The sequence below is a fragment of the Panthera onca genome, chromosome C1 (genome assembly GCF_046562875.1).
Source record: "Panthera onca isolate mPanOnc1 chromosome C1, mPanOnc1 haplotype 2, whole genome shotgun sequence".
NCBI lineage: Eukaryota > Metazoa > Chordata > Mammalia > Carnivora > Felidae > Panthera > Panthera onca.
In genome coordinates, this window is record NC_138346.1 from 63,897,604 (window position 1) to 63,919,362 (window position 21,759).

The 21,759-nt window shown below is 37.8% G+C and overlaps 1 protein-coding gene across 1 annotated transcript; it reads left to right on the forward strand.

The window, feature by feature from the left end:
* The first annotated feature begins 412 nt into the window (after window positions 1–412).
* SPC25 (SPC25 component of NDC80 kinetochore complex) lies at window positions 413–15,030 on the forward strand. The gene is made up of 7 exons (XM_060621504.2): window positions 413–542; window positions 1,595–1,747; window positions 1,850–1,915; window positions 6,769–6,915; window positions 7,358–7,462; window positions 12,672–12,770; window positions 14,797–15,030. The coding sequence occupies exons 2-7, from the start codon at window positions 1,609–1,611 to the stop codon at window positions 14,919–14,921; spliced, it is 681 nt and encodes a 226-aa protein (XP_060477487.1). The 5' UTR covers window positions 413–542; window positions 1,595–1,608; the 3' UTR covers window positions 14,922–15,030.
* Window positions 15,031–21,759: the final 6,729 nt, after the last annotated feature.

The window sequence follows — 21,759 nt, forward strand, 5'->3', positions numbered from 1 at the left end:
TTCCAACCACTTCCCAATGAAAAGTAATTAAATGATGAGACATATTAAAAAATGGTGTTTTCATTAGCTTTAGTATTTTCAATTAACTTTAAGCTACAGAGAGCATTAAAGAAGGCAGTATATACTTGGCAACAGAATGCGATTAAAGTTCAATATTTATATTTGTTGCAGAAATCTTTATTTGAAACAGATGAATGACGTGCTGGGGCGAGTCCTCCCGGAGCTATTAACACTTCACAAAGCAGAGCTGAGAGTCTGACTGTCTCTCAGAAAAAAAACTACAAATCCCAGAATGCACTTTCCCCTATATTTTTCCGCGAGAATCCCGGAGGGCTAGATTAACCAATCCCTTCATGGAGAGCCTAATTATCAGCCAATCTGAAGGCGAATGAGCGACCGGGGGCGGGAGGAGGAAGGCGCCCTAAAATTTGAAATAGGAAAGTTGGCGGGGCTGCGGGAGCTGGGTCTGGAGACCTGCTGTTGGCTTGAATTGTTTCTGGTCTTGTGTGGGTTGGCGACGGGGCTCAGGTCTCCTGGAAAAGGTGAGAGAGTTGGGAGCTGACCAGGGTTCCTCGACCTGCCTGTCGCGATAGGGGAAAGTGTATTTCTGGGCTGGATTTGTTTTCGGGAGCGAAGTCTGTGAAATGCACGGCTTTGTTGTTTGCACTGCTGGGCTTCGCTGAGGCCGAAGGGTTCCGGGTTCCACCGAACGAGATGTGTGTGGCCTTCTTGGGAGGGTTTTGAGTTATTGGGATGGTTTTAGCGTTACAGAAAACTGGCGGGGCCTGGAGTCTTACCGGACATTGTTTTACAGAAGACCCTAAGGCCCAGAGAGTTCAGGGTGACTTGTACCTTTCCTGGACTAAGCCTACTAAATTCCCACTCCAAGTAGCCTTTTTAGTACTACTTTTTCTTTTCCTGATCTGGGTGGGAGGGAGAGGCGGGCTAGATATGTCTTATAGGGTCTTATCCTATGAGAGGGGGCCAGTCATCCGTCCATCTGGGACCTGGCTGGCAATCCAGGCTGGAATTCAAAAGATCAGAATTGGAAACGCCTTAAAAGTTACCAATTTTACTTGTGAGGAAACGGAGGCAGAGTCATTTTCCAGGGTCACAGAGCTGTATGAGTGTCTTGTGCAGTTAAACTACTAACAAGTCCCTAGGAGGTAAGGATGTCCTTCCTGGAATCTTGCATCTTAACTGTAATTAAGTCCAGATGGCTTGATCCGCCCTGGAATAGCTAGAGTTAAAAGTAAGCTGCTTGGGTCACCTGGATGGCTCTGTCAGGTTAAGCATCCTACTTAGGCTCACAGTTCCTGAGGTTGAGCCCTGTATGGGCTCTGCACTGACAGCTTGGAGCCTGGAGCCTGCTTGGGATTCTGTGTCTTCCTCTTTCTGCCCCTCCCCTGCCTGTACTCTCTTTCTCTCCCAAAAACAAGTAAATATTTAAAAAGTAAGATAAACTTTTTAAAAAAAGCAAGCTGCTAATTATTTCCTAGCAAAAGTCAAACTGCCAAAATATGCTTGATTGGAATATGAGCTTGATTTTATTTCAACAACTTATAAAAAATACAATCAATGTTTTGTTTTGTAGCATTCTCTTACAAGATGATAGAGGATGAACTGGCACTATTTGATAAAAGCATAAATGAATTTTGGAATAAATTCAAAAGCACTGTCAGTGACACGTCCTGTCAAATGATGGGACTAAGAGATACCTACAAAGACTCCATCAAAGCACTTACAGGTAACTAAAGTTAACTTGTAACATGCTGCTTTGTTGTTCTTGTTTTTTTTTTTTTATGTTATTTCAGCTGAATCGAAACTTCAATTCCAATTTCTCTTTCAGAAAAGCTGTCTGTGAAATTAAAGGAAGAAGAACGAATGGTTGAGATGTTTCTGGAATATCAAAATCGTAGGTGACAAACTATAGATCACAGAGGGTTTTTTAGATTAAACATCTGTATGCAATCCCTCATACAAGTAAAACAATATACTGTGGGGCACCTGGGTCGGTCACTTGACTTTTTTTTTTTTTTTTTAAATTTTTTTTTTTTAATGTTTATTTATTTTTGAGACAGAGAGAGACAGAGCATGAATGGGGGAGGGGCAGAGAGAGAGGCAGACACAGAATCGGAAGCAGGCTCCAGGCTCTGAGCCATCAGCCCAGAGCCTGACTCGGGGCTCGAACTCACGAACCATGAGATCGTGACCTGAGCTGAAGTCGGACGCTCAACCGACTGAGCCACCCAAGCGCCCCAGTTGACTCTTAATCTTCGCTCGGGTCTTGATCTCAGGGTTGTCAGTTCGGGTCCCGTGTTGGGGTCTGCACTGGGCATGAAGCCTACTTTAAAAAAAAAAAAAAAAAAGGAAAAGGAAAAAAAACAGTGTATTGTGTGTGTGTGCATATATATATGCAGATACATATATAAAAATAATAAACATTTATGTATCTGCAACCCAGCTTAAGAAATAGAACATCTTATATAATACTTTTCTCTAATCCTACCTTCCAGAACTAACCTATTAATATTTAGTATTGTATTTTTGAATGTTATATAAATGGCATCATTTTCTGTATATTCTGTCCCTTTTTTTATTCATCACTGTGCTTGTGATCATCTATGCTGATGTGTAAATGACAATTTTTTGAAAAACAGGTTTGTTTTCCCATTGGAAATCATAGACTGGGGTTTAAAAAGCAGGAATTCTTCAGTTCTTCAGTTCTTTCCCTTAGGGGAAAGAATCTGGATTAACCATGTATTGGAGAAGGAGCCACTGTTACTCTCAGGAGAGGACACTGATCTGGATACATTTGGGGAGTAGGGAAGGTGGAGGGAACTCATTCACTCACCACATATTTGTTGAGCAGCTACTTTGCATCTTCAAGGAAGATACTGCAGAGAACAAATTGTTCAAAAATTCTGGCCTGCCTAGAGCATCTGTTGCTTCTATATTATTATAAGGAGGAAGACCATCTGTTCAAAGTGAGAGGCGTTTACTGTGGACCAGGCTCTTAAATCCTAAAATCCTAAGGACACCTGGGAGGCTCAGTTGGTTAAGTGTCTGACTCTCAATTTCAGTTCAGGGCATCATCCCAGGGTAGTGGGAATCAAGCCCCTTCTTCAGACTCCAGGGTGGGCGTGGAGCCTGCTTAAGATTCTTTCTCTCCATCTCCTCTGCTTCTTGCCCTCTGGCACTCACTCTCACAAAAAAAAAAAAAAAAAAAAAAAAAAAAAAAAAAAAAAAGAACAAAAGTCCTGAAATCTTTACAAGACCAAAATTATCCCTTTTTTCAGATGAAAAAAAATTGAAGCTCACTGAGGTTACAAAACTTGGTTAAGGTCATACATTTGATAGATACAAGCTCTAGGATTGCAGCCAAATGTCTGCTCCCTCTAGTGTACCATAAAACAATCTTTCCACATGGAAGGGAAAACTCAAGGGAGGATTTATGTGGTGAGTAGTAGTGAAAGTTTGAAATATCTGCCCTAGAGAATAAAAGAGACAACTGACAGTGTATACATGAGTTATGCCATATCAAGGGCCCTTACATTTATACTGGCACAAATCCATACAGTTCTTTACATGTTATAATAAAAACACTGACATATATGGTATTTATGTATCACTTAATAATTTAAAAGTTTCTGTATTATTATTGTGTACTCTAACCCTGTGAGTTAAAGAAATAGGGTGGTCATTATTATCGTCCTTTTATAAGAGTCTCCAAAGTTATAATTTGAGCAAGGTCCTTGGGTAACAACTGAAGAGCCAGATTGGAACTGATACTTTTGGACTTTTAATATGTATCTCTTTTGCCATACATGTCTCCTTAATTATTTTTAAGTGCATTTTTCCATAGTGGCTACTCTGGAAAATAATATGCAGGGTTCCTCAGAAAATTAAAACTACCGTATGATCCAGTAATTCTATTTCTGGGTGTTTATCAGAGGAAACCAAAAACACTAACTCAGGAAAACATCTGTACACTTGTTTGTTTGTTTGTTTGTTTGTTGAGAGACAGCTAGCGGGAGAGGGGCAGAGGAAGAGAGAATCTTAAGCAACCTTCACAGTTGGCGTAGAGCCCGAGGTGGGGTTTGATCCCAGGCTCAATCCCACGATCCTGGGGTCATGACCTGAGTCGAAATCAAGAGTTGCATGCTCAACTAATGGAGCCATCCAGGTACCCCTGAGAGGATATTCTACCTTATTAATATGCCATATTTATTTAATGATTTACTCATTAGCCATTTAGGATGTTTTCAGCTTTTCATCATTATAAATAATACTGAACACAATCTTATGTATATAAATACTCGCATACATCTTATTTTCTTAGGTTAACTTGCAAAAATGAAATAACTGGATTAAAGGACATGAATATCCTTAAAACTTGTTTTGCAATGTCAAAAATATTCCACAAGGACTCTAGTATTTTCCATTCTTCTCGACACCAGCTGTCATTTTTGTAAACATTGTTGTAATAAATGAAAATTGGTATGTTACTTGCTTTATTTGCATTTCTGTGATTACTACTCAGGTTAAATTGTCTTTCATGTTTATTAGCCATCTGCATTCTACATTTCCTCCATTTATCTCTTTGTTTTTGTCTTAGGAATTTATATTTGTGTCTTTTTTAGATTAAGAACTGTTCAGGGAGGGTGTTTAATGGTCAAAAGCATGACCTTTGAGGTCAAGTCCTGAGTTTGAATCCAGGTCTTAACTATTTTTTGCATCCTAGCAAATAAAACTTTTGGGCAAGTTACTCAACTGCTGAGCCTTTTCCTTTTTTAAATTAGAACTGCATAATGTATTATGAAATTTAAGTAAATTTATGGAAATATAAGGTGTCGAACAAAGTTCCTAGCATATAGTAGAGTTTTATGTTTATTTGAATCAAATATGAGGTGTTTTGCCCACTTATTAACTGTTATGTAGCTGGTATATGACTTTCTCTTTGATTTCTTTTTGCCTTTTAGTAAAAAGGTCTTTCCCCACAGGAAAGGCTAATTTTATATTCAGATACTGCCTTTTAGGTTTGCAAGATTTCATTTTATATTTAAATATTTAATATACATGGAATTTATTTTGGATTTCAGCAGGGTTTGGGAAACTGTCCACCACTTGATTTATGATATTTCATTTTTCATGTTTCCCAAAGATACCAGTGTTTGTTTGGGAATGCCTTTTTTGTTTAACTGAGCTGTATGTCGTTTCTTCAGCTAGTACTCCATTATTGTGTTAAAAGTGTCACAATCACACATGTTAAATCTGGTGGGACAAGTACCTTTCCTTGTTATTTCTCTTACCATATTTCCTTAACTGCTCTCTCCTGTGTACTCATCAGATAAATTTTATAATTTTGTTAGATCCTCCTCTTCCCTTCCCTCTGGAGTCCATTGGGATTGCATCAAATGTAGAAATGAATTTGGGAAATACTGACATCTTTAAAATATTTAGAAGCATAAAATGTCTCTCCATATATATAGGTTATTTGTTTCAGACAAGTTTTGCATTATTTTTTCATAAAGGGCCTACATTTCTTAATTTAGATTATTCCTGGATGTTTTGTTTGTTATTAATGTAAATGAAGTTTCACCCTTCCTACCTCTCTCTTTCCCTCTCTTCCTTCACTTTTTTAAAAAAAATTTTTTTAATGTTTGTTTATTTTTGAGACAGAGACAGAGCACGAACAGGGGAAGGGCAGAGAGAGAGAGAGGGAGACACAGAATCTGAGGCAGGCTCCAGGCTCTGAGCTGTCAGCACAGAGCCCCATGCGGGGCTCAAACTCACGAACCGGACCGTGAGACCATGACCTGAGACAAAGTCAGATGCTTAACCGACTGAGCCACCCAGGCGCCCCATCTCTTCCTTCACTCCTTTTTGTCTTTTTGGTGTTTTCCAGAACCATTTATACTGCATTATAATGAATTGTTTCTTTAAAGTACTGTGTAAAAACATTTCCAGATTTGGTTGTCTTTGATGGTGGGCTTTATTTATGTACTTATTTGAAGAGTATTGCTGCAAGCGTCATGACCTGATTTTCTTTTTGTGGTTTAATTTGGTATTCTCAGGGCAACTGGGTGGCTCAGTCGGTTAAGCGTCTGACTTCAGCTCAGGTCATGATACCGCCGTTTGTGAGTCCGAAACCCACGTCAGGCTCTGTGCTGACAGCTCGGAGCCTGGAGCCTGCTTTGCATTCTATGTCTCCCTCTCTCTCTCTGCCCCTCCCTGCTCATGCTCTGTTTCTCTCTCTCAAAAGTGAATAAAAAAAATTTTTTTTAAATAATAATTTGGTATTCTCATTTTAAAAAAGTTTTGTCTCATTTTTATTTTCAAAGACAAATAGGAAAGAATAGGATTTTTTTTTCCTTTTCTTTATAATTTTTGAACCATTAGAAAGCGCTTATCAGTTAAAACATTTTTGGGGCACCTGGGTGGCTCAGTCGGTTAAGCATCCGACTTCTGCTCAGGTCATGATCTCACAGTTCCTGAGGTCAAGCCCCGCATGGGGCTCTGTGCTGACAGCTCAGAGCCTGGAACCTGCTTCAGATTCTGTCTCCCTCTCCCTCACTCATGCTCACTTGCGTGCGCTCGCTCTCTCTCTCTCTCTCTCAAAAGTAAATAAATAAATAAAATAAGTAAGTAAATAATACACTCTTTATTAATCCTAATGAAAGTCAATATTTCAGTCTTTTCTTACCAGAGATAGATATTGGAGAACAAAGTATATATATTCTAGCTAATACTTTGTACTTCTTACAGAGATCTGTAGGCGGAATAAGCTGATTCAAGAAAAAAAAGACAACTTGTTAAGATTGATTGCTGAAATAAAAGACAAAAATGAGAAACTAGAAGTATTGACTGCAAATATTCAGGATCTTAAGGAAGAATATGCTAGGAAGAAGGAAAGTAAGTTTCTAGTTGTACACATATTTAAAACAGTAAATTTCAAAGTGGTGATGGTTCACAATTATCTGTCTCTTGCCTTCTCTCCAGTTCATAGTAAAAATGGGTAACACATCTCAGGGGCATAGCCAGCCACTCATTTCTGCAAGGAAGCTGTCTGCTAAATAAATAAGTTAAATAAGTGGGTTTTATTTTCTTTTGTTTTACTTAAGGGTCCTTTTGATTTTTTAATGTAACCAGAGTCATAATGCAATTGATGTGATTAATTAAACAGAGTGGGGGACAGTTTCATTGGAGAAGCCATAGTATAATTTATGTAACAAAGTTAATGATCACACATTCTCTTCCAGGAACTATTAAGCACACTCTTTATGCTGCAAAGTGTCTGTCTAAAAATCCTTCATATTCAAATATGTGTATTTCTTTTTTTTTTTTTTAATCATAGCTATTTCTGCTGCTAACAAAGCTAATGAAGAGAAGTTGAAAAGGCTACAGAAATCTGCAGACTTGTATAAAGATCGACTTGGACTAGAAATTAGAAAAATTTATGGTGAGTATATTAACGTAAGTAAAACACACGAGATTAGAAAGGTGTGTGTTTTCTTAAGTAGAGAAGAATTTTTAAAATATTTTCAAATAAAATAATTGACCACATTATTAACTTTTTAGGAAACAGGAAAGAATTTAAAAATTTTTTATCACTGTAACATAATTACTGATGCCTTGGTTATTTATCATCCAGTATTGTAATAAATGTATGTTTGGCATGATTGCCAACATGAAAGTAATTTTTGTTCCTTGTTCTTCCTGGTATTCTATGATCAGCATTTTTCCAGTTGCTATAGCCTTCCCATGGTAATTTTAAAATAGCGACGTAATAATTCATTCCATTAATGTCTCTTAATTTATGCAATCTTTTATCTACCTAATACAGGTATTGTTTCTAACTTAACGTTCAGATTCTGCCAGTGTTTCAGTTTTAGAAGTACTATAGTGAATACAGACTTATCCATTTCTTTTGTATAATTTCCGTGGAATTCCTAGGGAGGCATTACTGGGGTAAAGCGTGTAAATATTTTAATGACCGTGATGTGTGGTGTATGTGGCAGTTTATAGCACTACTCACGGTGTTAGCAGCCCCCAGGATCACCGTCAGTTTTGGGGATTCGCTAGAAAGACTTACAGGATGCAGCATAGAATCAGTCATATTGACGGCTCAGATGTATGGTAGAAACTGCAATAAACTGCAGAACAGCCCCAAAAAGGCACTGGGGCAAAGTCTAAAAGAAACACTTTTTTCAGGCATAGTTTTTTAAGAGTCCTAACCCAGCAGAGTCACACAAGACATGCTTATTAATTCCTTTAGCATTGAATGTGACGATACACGGGAAGGGTTGTCTACCAGGGAAGTTCATCAGAGACTCAGGAAGCTTGTGCTGGTTTTCCCTGCACTTCGCCCTATGTGTTTTTTTCCTCTTGCTGATTTTGCCATAGTCTTTCGCTGTGATAAATTATAGCCCTGTGTATGACCCTCTGGTGTATCGTATGAGTTCTCTTAGCAAATCTTCAAACCTAGGGTGGTTTGGGGGACTCCTAACACACCAGCCAAGGGCCAGCTTGCAAGCAGACCTTTGTAAGATTCTAAGGATAGCATCATCAGGCCTGCCGCGTTAATTCTTTTGTGCACACCTCTCTACGATGTGAAGTGTACCCACTTCATTGTATTCTTGCCAGAATTGTATTTTGTTTGTTTGTTTGTTGTTGTTTGGCAGCAAAGTAGATATAATTGGAGCATTGTTTTTTAAGTGCATTTCTTTATTAATGAACAGGTAAACTTTTCTTCTGAATATTTACTGTATTTCTTAGATTTTTTGGTCTCTTCATTCATATATCTATTAGTCTTTTTTGTGCCCCCCCATCTGTTGAAATAAGCTTTTAATAAAAAAGTTAAATTTTATTAAAATAAAATATTAAATTTTATTAAAAATATTAAATTAAACTTTTTTTAAATGTTTATTGATTTTTGAGAGAGAAAAAGAAAAAGCATGAGTGGGGGATAGGCAGAGAGAGGGAGACAGAGGATCTGAAATAGGAGTTGCACTGACAGCAGAGAGCTTGATGCAGGGCTCGAACTCATGAACTGTAAGATCACGATCTGAGCCGAAGTCGGACACTTAACCAACTGAGCCACCCAGGCACCCCCCAAATATTAACCTTTTGATTAGAGGGAAATACAGGGTCCAACTCTGAATTTTTGATCCGTTGGACTCACTGTCATCCTGAGGTGTTTTGGGGTCAGAAAGCTTTAAAATTATTTTCAGATTTAAAATTAGAACTTTCTCCACAAATATCATATGACTTCACTCATATGAGGACTTTAAGACACAGAATAGATGAACATAAGGGAAGGGAAGCAAAAAATGATGTCAAAACGGAGGGGGACAAAACGCAAGGGACTTTTAAATATGGAGAATGAGCAGAGGCTTACTGGAGGGGTTGTGGGAGGGGGGATGGGCTAACTGGGTAAGGGACATTAAGGAATATACTCCTGAAATCATTGTTGCACTATATGCTAACTAACTTGGATGTAAATTAAAAAAAATAAAAATTAGAATTTTCTCATGGCACCTGGATCGCTCAATGGGTTAAGCATTCAACTCTTGGTTTCAGTTCAGGTGATGATTTCACAATTCATGGGTTCAAGCCCCAAGCTGGGCTCCGTGCTGACATTGCAGAGCCTGCTTGGGATATTCTGTCTCTCTCTCTCTCTCTCTCTCTCTCTCTCTCTCTCTGTACCCCTCCCTTGTTCATCTGTATTCCTCTCTCTCAAAATAAGTAAAGAAACATTTACAAAAGAATTAGAACTTTTCATAGCCCTCAAAGTCAGGAAATAATCCTTTTTTAAAAAGGATTTTAAAAAGAATTTTAAAAGGATTTTAAAAGAGAAACCCAAATTAAACTCTTTGTTATCTTATGATGTCTTTTTTCCTTGGCATACATCTCTTCCATTACCATTAACACTTTTTTTTTCTTTTCAACTTTTTATTTAAATTGTAGTTAGTTAACATACAGTGTGCAATATTGCTTTCAGGAGTAGAACCCAATGATTCATCACTTACATACAATACCCAGTGCTCATCACATCAAATGCCCTCCTTAATACCCATCACCCATCTAGCCCATCCCCAACCACCTCCCCTCCAGCAACCTTCAGTTTGTTCTCTATAGTAAAGAGTCTCTTATGGTCTATTTCCCTCCACCCCTCTTCCCATATGTTCATCTATTTTGTTTCTTAAATTTCAGATATGAGTGAAATCATATGGTATTTGTCTTTCTCTGATTTATTTCACTTAGCATAATACACGCTAGCTCCATCCACATCACTGCAAATGGCAAGATTTCATTCTTTTTGATGGCGGAGTAGTATTCCTGTGTGTGTGTGTGTGTGTGTGTGTGTGTGTGTGTGTGTGCACGCGCGCGCGTGCACATGCCATTCAAAAGTCGATGGACATTTGGGCTCTTTCCATAATTTGGCTATTGTTGATAATGCTGCTAAAAACGTTGGGGTGCATGTTTCCATTCAAATCAATATTTTTGTCCTTTCAATAAATATCTAGTAGTGCAGTTGCTGGATCATACAGTAGTTCTATTTTTAACTTTTTAAGTAACTGTTCTCCAGAGTGGCTGCACCAGTTTGCATTCCCTCCAACAGAGCACGAGGGTTCCCCTTTCTCCACATCTTCACCAACAGCTATTAACACTTTTAAAAATCTGGTCTACTGATGTAATTATTTCATTTTGAATAAAAATGCAAGACAAATGTTTTTCAAAGTTTCTGAACTTTACTTTTTTATAATTAAAAGCATTTTTTTTTCAACGTTTTTTTTTTATTTATTTTTGGGACAGAGAGAGACAGAGCATGAACGGGGGAGGGTCAGAGAGAGAGGGAGACACAGAATCGGAAACAGGCTCCAGGCTCCGAGCCATCAGCCCAGAGCCTGACGCGGGGCTCGAACTCACGGACCGCGAGATCGTGACCTGGGTGAAGTCGGACGCTTAACCAACTGCGCCACCCAGGCGCCCCTAAAAGCATTTTTTAAATGAAATTTACTAATTTTTTATTTTGTAGAGCAAAACTAAAATGCATGTGAGTTTCTACTTTGTGGCTGCCATTTTTTTTATTAAAAAAATGTTTAATGTTTTTGAGAGAGCGTGAGAGCACATGAGTAGGGGGAGGAGTAGAGAGAGAAGGAGACAGAATTGGAAGCAGGCTCCAGGCTCTATGCTGACAGCTCGGGCTCAAACTCACGAGCTGTGACAGCTCAGGGGCTCAAACTCACCATGATCTGAGCTGAAGTCGGATGCTTAACCAACCCAGGCACCTCTGTGGCTGCCATTTTTAATTTCTTCTGGGCATTTACTCCTTTGGGAACATTTGGAGGTCTTTTGGAAAAATAGGCTTGAATTGCAGATAGCTATGTAGAAAAAGTCAAATCTGTTCAATATTTTTTATTGTGATAAAACTACATGACATAGAATTTGCCATTTTAACTATTTTTTTATTGTACAATTCTGTAGCATTACATTAACAGTGCTGTGCAACCATCACCACTATTTCCAGAATTCTTTAATACCACAAACAGAAATTCTGTACCCATTAAACAATAACTTATTCCTCCTTCCCCAGCCCCTGATAACTTCTACTTTCTGTCTCTCTAAATTTACCTATTCTAAGTATTTCATGTAGGTGGAATCATACAGTATTTGTCCTGTTCTTTTGCGTCTGGATTATTGTATTTAGCATGATGTTTTCAAGGTTCATTCATGTTGTAGCATGTATCAGAAGTTCATTCCTTTTTATTACCAAATGATATTCTGTTGTGACTATACCGTATTTTGTTTCTTTAGTCATCTGTCAGTGAACACAGTTATTACCACCTTTTGGCTGCTGTGAGTAATGCTGCTATAAGCATTGGCATCGTTATTTGAGTCCCTATTCTCTATTCTTTTTTTGATATGTACTGAGGAGTGGAGTTACTGGGTCATTGCAATTCTTTATGTAACTTTTTGAGGAACTGCCAAGCTGTTTTCCGCAGCTGCAACGCCATTTTACATTCCTACTAGCAATGTCCTGATTTCTCCATGTCTTCATTCACACTGTTCTTTTCTTTTTTCTTGTTTTGTTTTGTTTTGTTTTGGCTGTCCTGGTGGGTATAAAATAATATCTCATTGTAGTTTTGGGTTGCATTTCCCCAGTGATTAGTGGTATTGAGCATCTTTCCATGTGCTTATTATTGGACATTTATATCTATTCTTCGGAGAAATACTTACTCAAGTCCTTAGTCCAGTTTTTAATTGGATTGCTTTTCTTTTAGTTGTTCAGTTGTAGTTCTTTTAAATGTATTCTCTATATTAAGTCCATATCCGAGATAGGATTTGCAAGTATTTTCTCCCATTCTGTGGGTTATCTTTCCACTGCCTTGGTAATATCCTTTAAAGGACAAAAGTTTTTAATTTTGATGAAGTCTAATTTATCAGTTCTTTTCTTTTGTTACTTGTGTTTTTGTATCATGTTTAAACTGTAATTCATTTAAAACTAATTTGTAACTTGTACATTTGGAGGCTTGGTTAAGTGTATATATACACATACGTTTAGCAGTCTAGATACTGATTAAGGACAGAGGTGAGAAAGCTCATCTCCATTGAAAGGCTTGGCACAATAAAATATTCTCACACCAAATAATTTAATTTTTTTTCAGGTGATAAGTTGCAGTTTATATTTACTAATATCGACCCTAAGCATCCTGAGAACCCTTTTATGTTTTCCCTCCACCTAAATGAAGCAAGGGAATATGAGGGTATGTATTCCTCTCTCTTAACTGATATTTAAGACTGGCATCCAAAAGGTTATCTGACTCAGCATATAGAGTAATATGAAGGAGCGGTGCCTGGGTGGCTCAGTCGGTTAAGTGTCTGACTCTTGGTTTCGGCTCAGGTCATGATCTCACAGTTTTGTGAGTATGAGCCCCATGTTGGGCTCTGTGCTGACCCTGAGGAGCCTGCTTGGAATTCTCTCTGTCTCTGTTTCTGTCTCTCTCTCTGCCCCTCCCTTGCTAGCACTCTGTCTCTTTCAAAATAAATAAATAAACTTAAAAAAATAAAGTAATATGAAAGAAAGTAATGTTCCCACAAGGTGTCCCTTTCTTTGCCAGCTTGCTTCATGGGATAGGGTCTTCTAAAGGCTGTGAATGTAGTTTCGATTTATAGTTATTATCTAGGAGCCTTAATATGTAACTTCTATTCAGGATGGCACAGTGCCACCTTGGTAGAAAAGTCTAAAAGACCACCGATCACTGCATTTCATATGCAAGTATGAATTATCCTTTTAGAGAACTTAAAACTATAAAGGATATGACTATATAAATGTGAATATTATAATGTATTCAAGTAGGTGATTTTAAAAGCAAATGCTAAGTCATCAGAATGTGATCATTTATTTTCCCAAAAATCAATTTAAGAAATATTATCCTCTCCTGAAAAATCGCACACATTGGTAATTTAGCTCACCTACTGATTCTCCAGCAGGCCAGAAAGGCATCGATTTATGGGGAATATATGTGATTGGTAATAGTTGGAACTAGAAGAGAATGGAAATATATTTATCTCTCTTTAATTCTTGGGCCCCTTTTAAAGTAATTTTTAATTTATTGGAATTCAGAAAAATGGTTCTAAGCTCATTAGACCTGTGTTCTCATCTGAAAGCATTTGTAGCACACATACACTCAGGAGGACTGCTGAGTTGTCTCCTTAATGTGCCCCGGTGACTTGATCCTCATTCTCATGGAATTTGTATTTAGGAACCTAATTCATGTGCAAATTTTTTCTCTCTGTAAATATCTTCTAATGAGTGCTAAAGTTTCAAAAGCAAACCCCAAAACCCACATACCTTGCATATCCTCTCTTGCTACATAGGGTCATGGTATTTGATAGTGTGTTAAAATAGAATCTACAGTGTGATTTTGAACCAAGTGCCTTTTGTTCTTTCTCTGCTGTGGTCCTGGTCCTTGTGTCCTAAACAATCTCTACCAAAGAACTGGAAATCTGATATGGTTGACTTTCTTCCCCTTGGGCAAAGGACCAAATTGTTGGGAGAGAAAGCTGAATCATTCCTTTCCTTTGACCACCCTCACTGGAGATTTGTTTACAATTTGTATAACTGCATGTTGAGAGGTGTACCGTTATTTGTGACTTTGTGTCACATTTGATTAGTAGGTCCTGTAAATACCACTTTTAGAATAGCAACCATATTTTCTAGTGAACACTTGTAAAACCTTAGATTTTTTCCCCATAATTGTAAATTACTAAAAGTTGTCATTGAAAGCTGTTCTTTTTTTGATCCAGTGGCCAGGAACTAGAATTCAAGCCAAAAGTTTACAGAGAAAACTGACTTAACAGTTAAAAAAACAAAACAAAACAAAAAACCCAACATACACACGTGCGCGCGCACACGCGCACACACACACACACACACACACACACACACACACCTGTTAAAACAGTTTAGTTAAAATGTAAGAAAGATGACTGGAAATGGCATTCTGTTCTTTTTATCACTGAGTTCTTGAATCCCTTGACTACCATCTGTTTAAATTTAAAGTACAATTGTAATACTTAAGACTTTAATATTTACAGATTAAACAAAGAAAAGGTCCAAAAGATAGTTAGGATATGAAAATCAAGTGTATCTGTTGTTCTATGCTGGAAGCATTTCAGTAAAATGGAATTGAAATAATTTGAATCAGATGAAAGCATCTAAGTTAGAAACACTTCTCTCCCATAAAAAATCTCATTCACATTATCTTCCCTTTTCTTTTTTTCTTCTAGTGTCAGATAGTGCTCCTCATCTTGAGTGCCTAGCAGAATTTCAAGAGAAAGTAAGGAAGACCAACAATTTCTCGGCTTTTCTTGCCAATGTCCGGAAAGCTTTTACTGCTATGGTTTATAATTAATATATGAATAGTATATAAACACTTTATTTTTCTTCCCTATTGTGTATCTCTTTTAAAAGAATTCTCATTATCCACTGTTTGCTTGTAATTCTTTTGTATTTTTGTAACATTTCTGTGTGTTTTATTTCTTTAAATTATTTTAACTAAAATCTTAAATAAAATTTATAAAGTCAAATGTGTTCTTTTTAAGATGAAAGATAGTATACTATGATAAATGTGTGAGGGGATGTGTGTGTATATATATATATATATATATATATATATATATATATATATATATTAGGAAGAGAGTTTCAGAGCACTTCCCCTCAGTTGCCTCTTATGCCTAGGACTTGGCTCAGAGCTCTGCTTACCATCATATAGCAGTAGAATTTATCTGAAAAGAATGCTATGGGTTGGTAGGAATGTTATCACTGGCCCATCTCAGTGTGCAGGCCAGCTTTTAGAAACCATTGATTGGGATTTTTCTGCAGAGATAAAAAGCTAATAAACTGCCCTAGAGATTGGAGTGTGTGCTACTAACAAAGACTTTTTTTTTCAACATTTTATTTTTTTAATATCAAATATTTAATATATAAATATTAAACAACATACTAATATACAAGCAGTAGGCCAAATAAGGAATCAAACGGCAAATCAAAATATGTGAAAACAAAAGAAAAAGAAAACACAATATTCTAAAACCTATGGGATGCAGCAAAAGCAGATTTTAGAGTGAAATTTATGCCATAAATGGTTGTACTAAGAAAAATGGTTTAAATAATATTGCACCCCAAGAAACTAAAAAAAGAAGGTTAGCCAATATTTAGTAGAGGAAGCAAATAAAAATTGGGAATGAACTAGAGACCAGAATAAACAATAACATAACATTGAAAGTAATGACCAGATTTCTAAAAAAAAAATGAACAAAATTGGCAATACATAGTGTGATAACAGATTACTATAAACCATCACTAACAAATCAATTTCTAAAACTTAGGGGAAAAGCCCAGGTAATTCCAAAAAATGCACAAGTTACTGAAATTGAATCATGAATCTTGAATCCAGGAAACAGGAAATCTTAGATCAAGAATAAGAATGAAAGCTGAATTAGGAATCAAAAATCTCCCATCACAGAAAAGCCTAAGACTACATGGTTTCATTGGTGAATTCTACCAAACATTTAAATGAATAATTAATGACAACTTGTATCAAAATCTTACAAATACTGGAATAGAGGGAACACGTTCAAATCATTCTATGAAGCCAGTATTACCCTAACACTAAAGCAGGATAAAAACAATATGAGAACAGAAAAGTATTTGTCGGATATAAGTACTGCTACTCTGGCTTGCTTTTGACATCTATTTGCATGATAAATATTTCCCCACCCCCTCACTTTCAACCTGCAGATGTCTTAAGGTTCATAATGAGTCTCTTGTAGGTAGCATATAGATGGGTCTTTTTTTTTTATCCTTTCTGGCACCCTATGTCTTTTGATTGGGACCATTTAGTACATTTATATTCAAAGTAATTATTGGCATGTGTTTATAGCCATTTTATTACTTGTTTTTTCATTGTTTCTGGAGATTTTCTCTGATCTTGTCTGTCACTTTTGGTCTCTTCTTTGCACTCAAGGAGTCCTCTTTAATATTTATTGCAGATCTGGTTTAGTGGTCATGAACTCCTTCAGTTTTTGTTTGTCTGGGACACTATCTCTCCTTCTATTCTGAATGATAGCCTTGCTGAATAGAGTATTCTTGGCTGCAGTTTTTTCCCATTTAGCACTTTGAATATATCATGCCACTCCCTACTGGCTTGCCAAGTCTCTGTTGAGAAATCTCTAGCTAGCCTTATGGATTTTCCCTTGTGAATTAAGGACTTCTCTTGTCTTGCTGCTTTTAAGACTTCTTTCTTTATCATTATATTTTGCAGATTTCATTAGAATATGCCCAGGTGTTGGCCTGCTTTTGTTGATTTCGATGGGAGTTCTCTGTGCCTCTTGGATATGGATTTCTCCTTCCTTGCCCAGATGAGGGAGATTTTCTGCTTCCCTTCCTTTCCCTTCCCTTCCCTTCCTTCTTTTCTCTTTTTTTCTTTTCTATGCTTTTCCCTTCTTTTCTATTCTTTTCTTTTCAGAGAGAAAGAGCATGTGAGTCAGGGAGAGGGACAGAGGGAGGGAGGGAGAGAGAGAGAGAATCCTAAGCAGGTTCCATGCTCAGTGCAGAGCCCAACACCGAGCTCAATCCCATGAACCTGGGATCATGACTCAAGCTGAAATCAAGAGTTGGACACTCAACCTACTGAGCCACCCAGGCACCCCTCTGCTGTTATTTCTTGAAATAAATTTCTGCTAACTTTTCTCTCCTTCTTCTGGGACTCCTATAAGTGTTATTACATTTCATGGAGTCACTGAGTTCTCTATTTTCATGCCCCATAATTCTTCTTTCTCTCTTTTGTTCGGCTTACTTTCCATTATTTTGTCTTCTAAGTCACTAATTTATTCCTCTGCTTCCAACTTACTCTTCATTGCACCAAGCCTATTTTCAATCTCATTTATTGCAGTCTTCATTCTGATATTTTTTTAACTTATCTCTGTGGTAAGGGTCTCCCTGATGTCTTCTATTCTCTTCTCAAGCCCAGTGAGGATCCTTATGATTGTTGTTTTAAATTCTCCATCAGGCATGTTACTTATATCTGTTTATCTTAGGCCTTTGGCCATGGTCTTATCTTGTTCTTTCATTTGGCATAAATTCCTCTGTCTTGACATTTTGTTTAAGTCTCTGACTTTTACTTTGTGCTGCAAAGTCAATTATACTCCTGCCCCTGCAAGTTATGGCCGTATGAAGAAGAGGTCAGGTATTGCCAATTCATGGCACTTCACAGGGTATCTCTGGTATGTGCTGCATGTTTTGGTTGCTCTATCTTTCAGGCCAGTTGTCTGCAGAGTTTTTCCTTGACTACTGTGGGCAGTGTTTGGTCCCCGGCCTGAATGTGGAGAGTTTTAACTAGATGTGCTCTGTTCTGTGAAACCTGACAACAACTCCACCAGAACTGAGGCCCTGTAGAACTCTCTGGTTGAGAGAGGTGGTGTGGGCAGGGGTTTGTGCTGGTCTCCTGGGGGAGGGGCCTGCCACACTGGGACTGAGGCAACCTTGACTGAGAAGGGCAGTCCCACCAGCGCATGGGTCAGTAAGGGCGGGGGGACAGGGAGGGCATTGGTATAAGCAAGTTAGGCAGCCAGTGTACAGGCTGAGCTGCTTCCCTCAGGTGGCTCTGTGTTTATGCTGAGGAGCAGGGGAGGGAGATGGTTCCAGCCAGCTCCTTTGTTCCCAGAGAGGCATCTGGAGCTTGTGCCTGACAACATCTTATCCTATTTTATCACCATCTTGACTCAAGGGAATATTTTAACAGTGACAGTACAATGAGCAAAAGTACAGCTTTCCTAAGCAGACCTTTACATTTGGCCTTATTTTTTGATATAACTACATTTAAATGAATACATAAAATTGTATCAAAACCCGATTTTGGTTTTTGTGGACCTAGCTTGATTTGGAGCTCAAATTATATTAGTAGGATCCATTGTTTAGCTGTTTTTTTCTAGGTTGAGGCCCCACATGGTAGACCCCAGCAACTTCAAGCTGATCCCAATCCCTAAACCAATCACTGGTGATCAGGGGGTAAAGTACATACTTTGATTAGACTAGCTCCCGGCTGTAACCCAGGTGTGGAGGTAGGTTAACTTCAAAAATGGAGCTAAGAGAAGGGGTATTATAGTTCTCTAAGGGACAGACTAGATAATTTGACATCAAAAAATATCAGGTTACTGCTACAGTGAATATATATTTACTTAATTCCCTACCTGAATTATATCTACAAGGAACAAGCATAAAATGTAAAGAAAAATCTTCATTCACTGAAACTAGACGAAAACCATGTCTCCTAGCACAAACTCTTGAAGATACAATGTTTTGTATCATGTAGTGAGGAAGGCATTGAGCTGGCTTGCCTTGGTAAGAAACTCTGAAGGGTTCCTTTCACCTGCAAGTTACAGAAATAGAGATTGGGGATGAGAGAAGAAATGGGGAGCTTCCTTCCACCTAGGGTCCATTTCTCTTTAGGGACAGCCATTTTTCATTTCTAAATGGGCGTGGAGGTAGGGCAAGATCTGGGAGGTAAGGCCAGGTAGGAGGAAAGTCCCAAAAGGACAATGTAGGAACCAGCTTTACTGCTGGGGTCCAAAGAAAAGTGCACTATCATACGAAACAAAAGGCCTTAAGCAGTGGAACTTTATAGTGATTTGTTTTCTCACCTGAGAAGTTGATTTGTTCCAAAATTGGAATTGGTTCGGGCTGGACACTTTAGAAAACTAGCTATTTCTTTTTAAAAACTTTTATGTGCCTGGCACTGTTCTAAGCCCTTTACATATGTCTACTCATTTATATTTCCTCAACAACCTGTGAGGTAGATACTATCCATAACCTTGTTCTACAGATAAGAAATCCAATGTAGTAAGAGTTCAAGTAACTTTGAGTCACACAGCTCGTAAGCGTTAGAGTCGGAATTCAAACGTAGGTGGCGGTCTGCCACCTAATTCACGAGCTTCACCTGGACTACACCTTATGCATTTCTGTGCTGCATTGCAGGAAAAGTATATGAAGACAAAGCCCTTAACAAAGATTCTAAACAAACTTGAACTTCAATAATATAACGTAGCATTTTTGTTTCTATAGAAGTATAAAGATTAAGAGAAAGAAAGGTAAACTCTCTTGAAAGTAGAGGAATATGCTTTGTCTGGATCCATAGGAAATACCTTCACCAAGACAACAAAACAGCTTCAAATCTCAGGGAGACAATGAGCAGAGTACCTGGCTTTTTGGACCCAAATGGCTCACTGAAACAGTCTCTAAGCCTCAAAAACTGCAGTCATCAATTTTACGGAAATGTTGGACGGAGGGCTGTTGACTTAGGTGTAACTCTATCTGTTCAGTCAAATATAAAGACCTTAGTTGTTGAGGGTCACTATGTGCCAACCCAGGAATATTCTGGAGCTAATATCACCAATATATTATCTTAAATGATAAAGTGGCTACATTGTGAAAATGTCACTTTGAATGAATAAAAATACACATGAAAAGCAAACCAAACTATCTCATTAAGTTTGCTCTTTTTGATACATTGTATTTAGGATGGTATATTGCAAAACTAAAATAATTTTAGGGGTGCCTGGGTGGCTCAGTTGGTTAAGCATCCAACTCTTGATTTTGGCTCAGGTCATAATCTTACAGTTTGTGAGACTGAACCCCTCATCAGGCTCTGCACTGATCATGGAGCCTGCTTAAGATTCTCTCTCTCTCTCTCTCTCTCTCTCTTTCTCTCTCCCTCTACCCCTCCCCCAGCTCACGTGCTCTCTCTCTCTCTCAAAACTAAACTTGAAAAAATAATTTTAACCATTTAAAATCTTCCTGATATGGAAATAAAACACAATATACAAAGGTAAGATTTTCCTAAATGGAAAAGAAACACACAAGTAATAAAGCTGATTAAAATGGAATCCAAGGGCACCTGGGTGGTTCAGTCAGTTAAGCATCTGACTTTGGCTTAAGTCATGATCTGACAGTTCATGGGTTCGAGCCCCACATGGGGCTCTCTGCTGTCAGCACAGAATCCAATTCAGATCCTCTGTCCCCCTCTCTCTGTCCCTCCCCTGCTCATCCTCTGTCTCAAAATAAATAAATAAACTTAAAAACAAACAAATAATAAATAAAATGGAATCCAAATGGGGTAGACTAATTTTGTAATAAAATGAACAATGAGATCTTTAAAAATTAAATTAAAAAAAATATTAAAAGGGGCACCTGGATGGCTCAGTTGTTTGAACGTTTGACTCTTGATTTTGGCTCAGGTCATCATCCCAGGATTGTGGGATCAAGCCCCATGTTGGGCTCCACATTTAGCATGGAGCCTGCTTGGGATTCACTCTCTCTCTCTCTCTCTCTCTCTCTCTCTCTCTCTTTCTGCCCCTCTCTCTGCTCATGCTCTCTCTCTCTAAAAGTAGTAATAATAGAAAAAAATTTAAAAAATTAAACTCAATCACTACACTGTTCAAGTTAAAAAACAAATAATTGGCACAGAATCTGCTAAAATGTTCAAATGCATTAAAAATTTCAATTTCCCAGCTGATGAGGATTACAAAGTTACTTCTCCTCCAACTCAGAAAATTCCTAGACAGAGACAATTAGTTCTGTTTTGATTTGTGTACCATGACAGCAAATTGCCTATTTTGCTATTCCCTTGCATAGTGTGTCTGGCACAAAGTAGAAGCTTAAGAAATACCTGTTAATGTTGAGCACACCGTCCAGACTCAATAGAAAATTATTTAATAGGAAATCAAAATTAAGCCTTTGAAAAGGAGCTAACTTGTTCAATAATACCTGCAGCTGTGTTGCCGCTATCTTCAGCCATTTTTAGGTGATAAAGATGGCCCTGCAGGCGACTCTTGACCTAATGACGAGCTAATAGAGAATAAGATTCATTCCGAATAAAGAGTTTCATCTAAGTAGAAATAGAGTCCAGTTGTTAAGTAAACTGGAGGAAATAGAAGCTATTTAAAATCAGCCCCTTTCTTGGTTATCGTTAAATACATCATGGTGAGAAGCGTGAACACTCTATGATGTGGTTTGATGTGAAGAATGTTTAGAGTTTCGTCACGTTTCCTGTTCTCTTAGCAACCAGCTGGAAGCAGCTGAGGATAAGGTCTTTCATTTGAAAGAGGCAACATATGAGATTCAAAGTATAATGATAAATCTTGAATAATTTGTGAAAAGTTCTGTTTGCCAGCATCAAAATGGTGTTGTGG

Coding starts and splice junctions, on each gene's coding strand:
- SPC25 (XM_060621504.2), top strand. CDS start 1,609: ATGATAGAGGATGAACTGGCACTATTTGATAAAAGCATAAATGAATTT. Junction 1,916..6,768: donor GTTTCTGGAATATCAAAATC/GTAGGTGACAAA, acceptor TACTTCTTACAG/AGATCTGTAGGCGGAATAAG. Junction 12,771..14,796: donor TGAAGCAAGGGAATATGAGG/GTATGTATTCCT, acceptor TTTTTCTTCTAG/TGTCAGATAGTGCTCCTCAT.